General features: G+C 28.4%; 1 protein-coding gene across 1 annotated transcript; it reads right to left on the reverse strand.

Moving 5' to 3' along the window:
• Positions 1 to 3711: 3711 nt before the first annotated feature.
• Positions 3712 to 9125, reverse strand: LOC107445359 (uncharacterized). The gene is made up of 8 exons (XM_071180303.1): positions 9122 to 9125; positions 8508 to 8559; positions 7831 to 7917; positions 7588 to 7671; positions 7168 to 7248; positions 6268 to 6351; positions 5198 to 5308; positions 3712 to 4676 (listed from the first exon to the last, which is right to left on the reverse strand). The coding sequence occupies exons 1-8, from the start codon at positions 9123 to 9125 to the stop codon at positions 4523 to 4525; spliced, it is 657 nt and encodes a 218-aa protein (XP_071036404.1). The 3' UTR covers positions 3712 to 4522.
• Positions 9126 to 10877: the final 1752 nt, after the last annotated feature.

Consider the following 10877-nt stretch of genomic DNA (forward strand, 5'->3'; position numbering starts at 1 on the left):
AAATTCTTGCTGATTCAGCAATAATATACCATCAAAACAATATTTTTATGTTGGCCCATGAAAAATCAGTCCGAATTTTTACACTGGGATGATGGTGGCTCATGATTGTTCCAACATTTGATTTCTAAGAAACTATGATGGGAATTTCTGATGGTTTAACATAAACAAACCACCAAAACAAATTGCTATTCTTATGTTGGGCTAACATAAATCAGTCCAAATTCCTACATTGGGGTGATGGTTACTTATCAAAAAATATAATGGTTCATGATGGAATTACCATCAAGATTATGTTGGTCCATCAATGAAGAAAACCATCAAATATTTTGACTTGGGTTGAGAAACTCTTACTATAGCAATCTAAGCTTATTGCAATCAGCCATTGGAGATCGAAGCCAAGCTCTTCGCAACTACAGTTCAGTGCCTTAGCCACTCAGCCATCATGACTTCTTACAATGTTACCAAGTGATGTTTTTTGCCACTTTAGAAATCACGAGGCTAAGTTAATCTTTAATAGTTCATATTCGAAAAGAAAAAGATTATTGATTTTTATGCGTGTGTATTTGTAAAATACGAGTATCAAGTCATAAGCGAAAACAACAAAACAAAATTTAACAGTTGAGGTGCGTTGAAAGAAAAAAGGCTTCTTCAGATTACGCAATTTCAAAGATAAAGTGGAGCAAGTTGTTTGAATTTATTGCATTTCTACTGAGAGGTTGCTTAAATGTATATATCTACAATTTTTATGTTCTTAAGCAACTGTCACCACAACATCCAAAAAAAAAATTATTTTTTTTTGTATGAAAGCTTGAGGAGGGGCGTAGTGTGGCCAGTGTAAACCTATTTTTTTTGTTTATGACTGTGACCTGCCTACATTTTTGTTTTTATTTTTCATAATTATTCTAGAAATACATATTAAGTGTGGTCTTTTATGAATATATAAAAAATAAATGTACTATACGTAACATTAATATATAATTTCTCTGCTCCCAAACTAGACTCTACTTATTTCTAATGGAAGCTTAAACTTTTATTTGAATTTTAAAACACTTGTAAATAAACTGCATGATGGTGTTTGTTCTTAGTAGTTTTCTTATGAATCGATAGTTTGGTCACTTCGATTATAATCGAATGATTTGGTACAAATAATTTTTGAAATATTAAATAAATAAACCCAAGAAACTAAAGCTGGAAAGTGTAGTGGATTGAAAATAACTTTATTGACTTTTAAAAAAATATGAAGATGGTAGAAGTCGACATGTTTCTAGAGCTCAAAAATAAGCACCCATTCTCAAGACTTGCCTGACGTAAATGAGGAAAATAAAAGTGATTTGAAACAGAAAGCGTAAAGTTTTTAGTGAAAAAGGGAGAAAAATGATTTAAAAAAACAAACAAACTAGAAAGCCCGAGGCGGCCAAAGGGTGATACGTCAGGGTAAAATGCATTTCCACACGCTACGAAGGAGTGATGAGAAAGTTGGGAATCGGCATTCATGTGAATGAAACAGGATTCCAGTGCTGATACAACAAGTGTGGAAATGATTTTATCATTGTTGAAATTAAACTTTTATCGAAGAATTCAACTGCATGCGGCATCTGATGATTTATTGTATTCTTGATACTCTGCTTAATATTCCGAGCCACGTCGCACCGAAAATCGGCATTCCTTTGCTGGCTACATAAAAGGGAGCTCAATTTTACCATATTTTGGTATTTTCACTAGCTCTAAATATCAGCAGAAGGTTTTCACCAAAAGTAGGNGGGACGATTGTAACAGCTGAAAATAAATAATCTTATGTTTACAAACCATTACTTAACTCTTTAGGAACCACCAATAGTTTCCTATATCATTTACATTATGTTGCATGTGTATTATTTTTTTGTCACCTTTCACAGAATAAATTAAAATTTTTAACCCCTCAAAGTTAAAAGTTTAATCCTTTAGGTCTCTGCTCATTATTATTTTTACTCCTAAAATATCACTACTAATTTGATCAATAGAAAAATATATCACAACTATGATAATATGTATAATTAACTATGTTTTAGTTGAATTTATGAACTGTTACAATTGACCCCGTAAGTGGGGACAACTGTAACAAGTGCACGACTGTCACATATTGTTAATAACTAATATAATAACATTTAAAATAAGGTATTTATTTTTTTTCTAGCAGAGGATAGTCAACTTTACTCGCCTGTCAATTAATACTAATAATATATTGGATGTTTTGTTAGTTAAAAATAGTTAAGTAAAAAATGTTACAATTGACCCCACTCTCCCCTATACCTTCATAGCAATTTGTTTTTTTTTTTTATTTTGGACCATCATAAATTAGTCCAAATTTCTACATTGGGATGATGGCTGTTCATGATCGTTCTAGCATTTGATTTCTAAGAAACTGTAATGGAAATTCGTCATGATCTTTAATGGTGCAACAATGCATTTCCATGATGGTTTAATAAAAATTCTTGTTGGTTCAGCAGGAATATACCATCAAAACAATATTATTATGTTGTCCCATCAAAAAGTAGTCCGAATTTTTATACTGGGCTGATGGTAGCTCATGATCGTTCCAACATTTGATTTCTAAGAAACTATGATGGAAATTTCTGAAGGTTCAACACGAACAAACCACCAAAACAAATTGCTATTCTTATGTTGGGCTAACATAAATCAGTCCGAATTCCTACATTGAGGTGATGGTTACTTATCAAAAAATATAATGGTTTATGATGGAATTATTGATGGTTACCATCAAGATTATATTGGTCCATCAATGAAAAACCATCAAAAATTTTGACTTGGATTGACAATCTCTTACGATAGCAATCTAAGCTTATTGCAATCAGCCATTAGAGATCGAAGTCAAGATCTTCGCAACGACAGTTCAGTTCCTCAGTCATGACTTCTTACAATGTTACTAAGAGATGTTTTTTGCCACGTTAGAAATCACGAATCTAAGTCAATCTTTAATGGTTCATATTCGAAAAGAAAAAGTTCATAGATTTTTATGCGTGTGTATTTGTGAAATACGAGTATCAAGTCATAAGCGAAAACAACAAAACAAAATTTAACAGTTGAGGTGCGTCGAAAGAAAAAAGGCTTCTTCAGATTATGCAATTTCAGAGATAAAGTGGAGCAAGTTGTTTGAATTTATTGTATTTCTACTGAGAGGTTGCTTGAATGTATATATTTTAAACAACTGTCACCACAACATCCAAAAAAAATTTTAAAAAAATCTCAAGCCGCACAACTACAGCAACTTGGCAACTTCATTACAGTAACTTGATTTTTGGTCAATCAATTGGTACTCCCTCATGTTACTGATAATACAGATAAAGGGAACAAGTTATCTATTATCAAGAACTCAACAAGCAGTTCTGAGAATCAACGAACAAAGCAGGTAGGAAAAACTATTTAAAATCAGCTACGAAATATATTGTAGTACATTTCATAAACAAACTTGAGGCAAGAAGTATTATTAGAATTACCTAACTGAAATAAATTGAACTACGTTCGTAATTTCTGGTGTTAGCGAGTAATCGGACAAGTCTCAGAGGTTAAAGAAAATCTGTTCGACTTATTAAATTATTTTAGTACGCGTAGCAGTAACATACATTTTTAATATAAATAAATTCAATAATTCTAAAAATGAAGAGCAATAAAACATAACACAGCTTTAAACATGTTCAATTTATTGTACTTTACGTTAATTTTACATGCATATAAAATAAGTTTTAACTTCGTATATTTTAAGAGAGTTTTCAGTCGGGTAATATCTAGTTTTTAGTCACACCATTGAAAAATATATACAGTCGGGAAATATCATAGTCTGGTATTGTCACAGTCGGTAAATGTCACAGTCGCAAAAAGTCACAGTCGAAGATCGCATTCATTTAGAATTACCAAGTCAAGAAATGGATACTTTTGGAGTCATAAAATTCCGAGTTATGTCTAGTTTAGGAGTCACCTTGTTGGGAAATTTAATAGTCACACATTTGTGCATTGTCTCTATTAAGTTTCTCACAATTGGACAATGTAGTCTAAGTCGAGAGTGAAAAATTCTGGTAACTTTACCCACTTTTGAAGTCACACAGTCGGTAAACGTTGTCACAGTCGAGAAAAGTCACGCAATCATCAAATGTGTATTTGAAAGAGTCACAAACTGCCAGGAAATGCGTGCTTTTATAGTCACATATTCGGAAATTTTTTGTCTAGTTTAGGAGGTCCTGAATCAGGAAATACTTCGATTTTGAGTTACGTACTCGGGTAATATCACGGTCGGGAATTGTCACAGTCAGGAATTGTCGTAGTCGGGAATTGTCGTTGTCGGGAAATGTCATAGTCGAGAATTGTCCCAGTCGGGAAGTGTCTCAGTCAGGAAAAGTCCTATACTCAGGAATTACATACTTTCGGAATCACAAAGTCAGGAAATGGATACGTTTGGAGTCACAAAATCGAGAAATTTGGTTTAGATCGGTAGTCTTGAGTTGGGTAATGTCTAGTTTTGGGTTACTTATTACTTCCGTATGAAACACCCAGTAAATAGGCGCCTCACGAAGTAACGGATATTTCTCTCTTTCTTTTTGGCCTTTTCTCGTTTCTCAGCAAAATCTGGGTTTTGGGCCAATTTTTCCTCCAGAATTTTTGTTAAACGAGAAACATCTCCACAACTGTAAGAAATAAAATACATTTTGTTAAACAATTTAAAAAAAGCTATTTATGTAATTTGCATCAGACATGTAATTTACATCAATCATTATATTATTATTTCTCAATCATGCAATTAACATATTTTCAACATATATTGCTAAAAAAAGAATTTTATTTATAAATGAGGTAACTATTGAGCTTGACAAGGAATTTGTAGAAAGAACGTTGCATTATTTCTAATAATAACAAAAATCAAAAGATTTTAATCAAATCTTGAACTTATTCTTAATCATTCAAGTATCTTACTCTAATCATAAAATTTTTTAATGTTACACTCACAGAGCATTTTATTTTATTATTCAAAGCTTTTGCTTGTATTACCAGTTTATTCTACTTTTCTTGTTTAAAATGAATACATGGAATTAAATAAATAAATTATAAAATATACTTCTCAAGCACATAGAAAAGTATATTAGTGATTTAAATTCAGATCAAAAGAAATGCACTTATTTAAATACGATCTATAGTAATTAATATATACCTTTTTAATCCAACAACAATATCTAGTGATTCCGTTACTTTATTAGAATTGGCCAATAGTTTCCTTTCCCTCGAATCAATCTCGAAGTAATAAAGGCCACATCTGTCACTACTAAGATTAGAGAAAAAAATTAGTAAAATTATATAATATTACATTTTATGCGATTTTAGCTAAAAAATAAGAAATAAAAACTTCAACACCTTATTAACTTTATATTTGAAGATCAGATTTTCATGAAGGCAAAGATTTGTGTGACTTTCCTCAAATATGTTAAAGTACCTGTGCAGGCATTAATTATAAAATCATGAATCAGATGTTAAAATGTTTATTCACATGCATTTCTTGCGGCGAAATAGGAACCTTTATTTTTATAAGAGGGAATGTGACAATTTTAGACAGTTTATTCAAAAGTTATTATATGCAAAATATTATTCTTTGCAATCAATGATTATTTTTTTAAAAACTCAAATGGTTGAAGCTTTTTTTTTTTTTTAAAGAAAATTTTAAACCAAATTTTATCTATGAAATGCTGAAAGACAACACACAAAAATTGAAAGAATTAATTGCACACCTCTTGAAAAATAAAAATTTAAAGACGTGGACTCTTTGAGATAGCAAAATTTGCAAGAAGTAAAACTAACTTTAACGTGCAAAAGCTCTCAACCGCTCTTTTGATTAAAACAAAACTACTCCATTTAGACCAAGTTTTTCAGATTGTGGTTACAATCCCTATTTTGAATAACAATGCTGATAAATTGATGATACATTTTCTTATAAAAAATATATTTACATTGAAAGGAATTGCATTCAATAAATAAATAAAACGTATGAGAATTTCTGGAAAGAAAGAATGGCTTGCGCAAAGCTAAATAAGTGCAGAAAATCGAGTTTTACATTTTGGATTAAAAGTACTATTTACCAAAAAACTGGTGAAAAGGGATGCTGAAAATATTCAATCTATTTGAAGATGAATGAAATAGAATGTATGTTATTAGTTTATGGAAGAAAATAATTTCAAGAATTTAAATAACAATTTCGGACAGCAAAAATTAAAATCTGATTTTAATTACCCATCCATAGCAACAATATCTTGATCAACAATCATATGTGACTCTTTCGGGTGAATATCAGCCTGCCATTCCTCACTTTTTTCGCTAAAAATAAAAAAAAAGAAATTAGTGCATGGAATAATAACCACAAGATTAACAAATGCCTTCCTTGTTAAAATGCGTTTCTCAAATTTGTGAAAAAATGTGATAGAATAGCTCCAAGGAATATCTAATTGAAATTGAAAACTGTATGTATAGTGACATGTTCAAACATGTTCAAAACTCTTAGAACCCATCTTCATTTGCAAATAAACATGGCGGTTAAATAGAAAAGTGTTGATTACCAATCTAAAGAAAATTTTTACTCGTGAAATAAATTTAGAATGCAGGTAAGTGCAGTAAACCTTTATCAAATTAGATTTTTTTCTTCGATTATTTAATCGTTATCAACTAATAAATTTTAAATTTTGTCCCATGTGATGAGGATGTGACATTTTATTATGAAGCATCAAAATAAATATACACACTGTTTCAATTTTGAGTATGATATTATACCCAATATTTTGAATACGTGCTTTTTACAATTCGACTATATTTTTTTCGGAGTAATTTTGAGAAATTCTTTTTTACAGTATTTATTGAAATATTTACTTATCAAAAAGTAAAAGTGTTATTATTTTTTTAACCATGTTCAGGCTTCGTACGTTTGTGCTGCATATTAATATTTTGTAATTCATCTAGATCAGATTAGAACAAATTCATTTAGGTTGTATTTTTTAAATAAATTCTAAATATATAATTTCTATTCATTTCGTTACGAAAGTATACTTGTAAAAAAAGTAGCATTAATTGAAAATTACAAAGTGTATAAAACTTTGTCTAAAATACTTAATCTCAATAATATTCAAACTATTTAAGTACCTATCCACTATAGCAACATTTTCATCTGATAAAGATGACTCTTTTGGCTCTATTTCAGCCCTCAACTCTACCAAGTCATCCCTAAAGATAAAAAATAAAATTACCATATTACATAGTTAAAACGTCAAGCTTAACATATAATAGCATGCATTTTATAAATAAGAATTAAATATCACCTTTATGAGTGTTGTAAAATTTACTTTAAATTATTAAACTCTGACTATCTTAAATTATTTCAATTTGCATTTCTTGAAAGGAATTCTACACAATCATTTTCTAAATTTTCCACGAAGAAAATCAGCATTCAAAAGTAGCAACATAAATACTATTTAATATATCATATAGAAAGTTGCTAAATATTTAAAATCTCACTAACGATAATTAATGCAATAATAATGAAGTAAAAACTAAATAGATTACCCATCCAAAATTTCAACTTCCTCATCATCAGTTGTGGATGACTCAGAATGCTCTATTTCAGCACTCAGCTCTTCCATATCATCGCTAAAGGTAAAATATGAAATTATCACATTATAGTGTTGCACTTCAATTTCGAGACATGATTTTGTTTAACACATTTAATAGTAAAAATTTTGAATATTTAATGTAGCTTACAATACAAATATTATGATCTCTTAAAGATAATAACTCTATATATAGTACCTATCATCAGTGTCATCCTCATATTCATCAGAAGTCAAATTTGACTCCTCACAAACCATCTCACCATCAACCTCCAGCATTTCGTAGCTGAAAAAAGAAGGAAAATAATATATTTATGGATTAGATATTTATAGATTAGATATTTATAGATTAGATATTTATAGATTAGATATTCATAGATCAGATACTTATAGACAGAATATTTAACTATCTCAAGATGATCATCTTTCATCAGTTTCTTGCTCAACTCATATTTAAGCCATTATAAAGACCAGTTTAATGTAAAGTTTAAGTTAATATTAATGAAATAAATTTTGTTAAAAACAACTCTTATCTTATTTTTCACTCTCATATTAACATATTATATAAATATTCACATTTTATATTTTCTTTCCATATTAGATGTTCTGAGTACAAAATCCAATGTAATATTTTTTCCAATAATTATATTTAATCTAAATTATTTAAATACGACAGTTCCTTTGCACTTCTTGCAAAATATATGTTTTCCTCTATTTATTTGTTTTTTATTTATTTGTTTGTTTTTTATTTATTTATTTGTTTTTTATTTATTTATTCCTATGTTTTTTATTTAATTATGTCTTAAACACTTAAAAAATTACCATTTTTCTCCCAAAGGAAATTACACTATTTCTCAATCTAAATCAAATACTTACCCATCTGTTTCAGATGAACTACTGCTGGTGTCCTCGGCAAGAAATCCAGGAGCTAAAAATAGATTATTAATTGAATTTTAATTAAGCTTATTTTTGACTAAATTTAAATTTGTGTAACAAAAATTTTTTATGATTATTAAACACATAGCAACTGGATAATCATCCACAAACTAAATAACTGTAACTAAAGTTTCAAACACAAATGGAATAATAGTAACTGAATAGCCTAGCTCTTTTTATAGAAAAAACNATATACACATATTATATAAATATTCACATTTTATATTTTCTTTCCATATTAGATGTTCTGAGTACAAAATCCAATGTAATATTTTTTCCAATAATTATATTTAATCTAAATTATTTAAATACGACAGTTCCTTTGCACTTCTTGCAAAATATATTTTTTTCTCTATTTATTTGTTTTTTATTTATTTATTTGTTTTTTATTTATTTATTTGCTTTTATTTATTTATTTGTTTTTTATTGATTTATTTGCTTTTCATTTATTTACTCCTATGTTTCTTTATTTAATTATGTCTTAAACGTTTAAAAATTACAATTTTCCCCCCAAAAGAAATTACAGTGTTTCTCAATCTAAATCAAATACTTACCCATCTGTTTCAGATGAACTACTGCTGGTGTCCTCTGCTAGAAATCCAGGCGCTAAAAATAGATTAATAATTAAATTTTAGTTAAGCTCATTTCTGACTAAATTTAAATTTGGGTAACAAGCGTTTTTCAAGATTATTAAACATATAATAACTGGATAATCAACCACAGACTGAATAATTGTAACTAAAGTTTCAAACGCAAATGGAATAATAGTAACTGAATAACCTAGCTATTTTTATAAAAAAACTATTTACTATAGTTTTTAACTTATTATTTATTTATATTATAGTTATTTATAATATTATAGTATAGTTTGAGAATGAAACACATAACAAAACGTAGTAATTTATATGAATTTATTCAAAAGTAAAGAAACTTTTTTATGAAAGCACATACAACAACATTTTCTTTCTAAACATCATATTGATGACTTTAGTTTTGTCTTAAAACTTCGGTTCACCAAAAAAAATTCTTTATTTAATGTATAATAATTTAAATGCGTTGCGAATAAACAATTTAGAAATACTAGTATTATTTTATTTTCGGGGCCTCAAAAATATCGCCTTACTATTATTAATACCGATTATGCTTAATTAATGACTAAGTAAATACTTAGATTGTTATGATAGGTTCGTATTAATCTAACATAGAAACATATTATAGATAGTGTGGAAACCGGCTTTTATGGCACTCGAAACGGTATAATAACGAAGCATTCTTCAGTTTAAAAAGAAATACAATTTACATAAATTAAAATATTTTCTCACACAAAACAATATAATCATCTTCTCTATATTCAACGAATGTGAACTATTTCCAACAGGACTTAAATTGATCCTTTTCCTGATACTTATAAAAATATATTTCAAATTACAAAAACGCAAAATATACAATTTTTATACTTACGAAAAGGTCTAGGATGTTCCCTTAACCCTTTTTTTCCAGTTGTTTAACAAAGCAAAAAGATAAAGTTCACTCATTTTGGGAATTAGCAAGAAAATTATCAAATAAACGCTAATCACTTACATGAGTTCAAATACGAATGAGAAATAAAGTATTTTTAATACTTTGTTGCTTTGGTTAAACAAAATCCTTTTTTTAGTAACAATGCTTCAATAAGAGCTATTATAACAATACATCTTAATATAATTTCAAAGCCAGTGTTCTAATGAATAGTTGTAAATATTTTAAATGCTTAGTTATTTATATAGTACAAAAAAATCGAAGTCACAACAATAAATAAACGAGAATCGAAAGAGAAGTTTAGAAGGTGGTGCATTATTATTTACATTTTTATCGTTTAAATAATTCAACTGACACTGATTAAATGTATCTTTTAGAGTGTAATGTTAGCCATATGAGCCATAAATCAGATGTCTTAAACGTAAAAGGAAGCAGGGTCTCTAGACGCAGACATTCAAAACAAATTTAACTTTACAGTTATTATTGAAAATGCAAAATTAAGGGGAAAAACATGCTTTGTTCAATTTATCTAAACTTACAATGGTTTAGATAATTTTGAGAATACATAATATAAATTTGAATACATGAAAGTCAAATGTACATAAAGCAAATTTATATGTTGAAAATACAAATATAAATTCAAATATAATGCTTGAAATATTTAATTTCATTTACCTAAATGTAAGGATAATCTTCCCCAGAGAAGCGTTATCATAATTCTACAGATACTGAAATGTGGTGGAATTGTTGGTAAGGTCAATTTGACTACGCTAAATTTGCATTGAGTCTGTA

This window comes from Parasteatoda tepidariorum, chromosome 4 (genome assembly GCF_043381705.1).
Source record: "Parasteatoda tepidariorum isolate YZ-2023 chromosome 4, CAS_Ptep_4.0, whole genome shotgun sequence".
Taxonomy (NCBI): Eukaryota; Metazoa; Arthropoda; class Arachnida; order Araneae; family Theridiidae; genus Parasteatoda; species Parasteatoda tepidariorum.

Excerpts from the sequence above, each read along its gene's own strand:
- LOC107445359 (XM_071180303.1), bottom strand. Across the intron at positions 7,249-7,587 it reads GAAGTTGAAATTTTGGATGG|GGATGACTTGGTAGAGTTGA; the intron begins GTAATCTATTTA and ends TTTTATCTTTAG. Across the intron at positions 5,309-6,267 it reads GATATTGTTGCTATGGATGG|TAGTGACAGATGTGGCCTTT; the intron begins GTAATTAAAATC and ends CTCTAATCTTAG.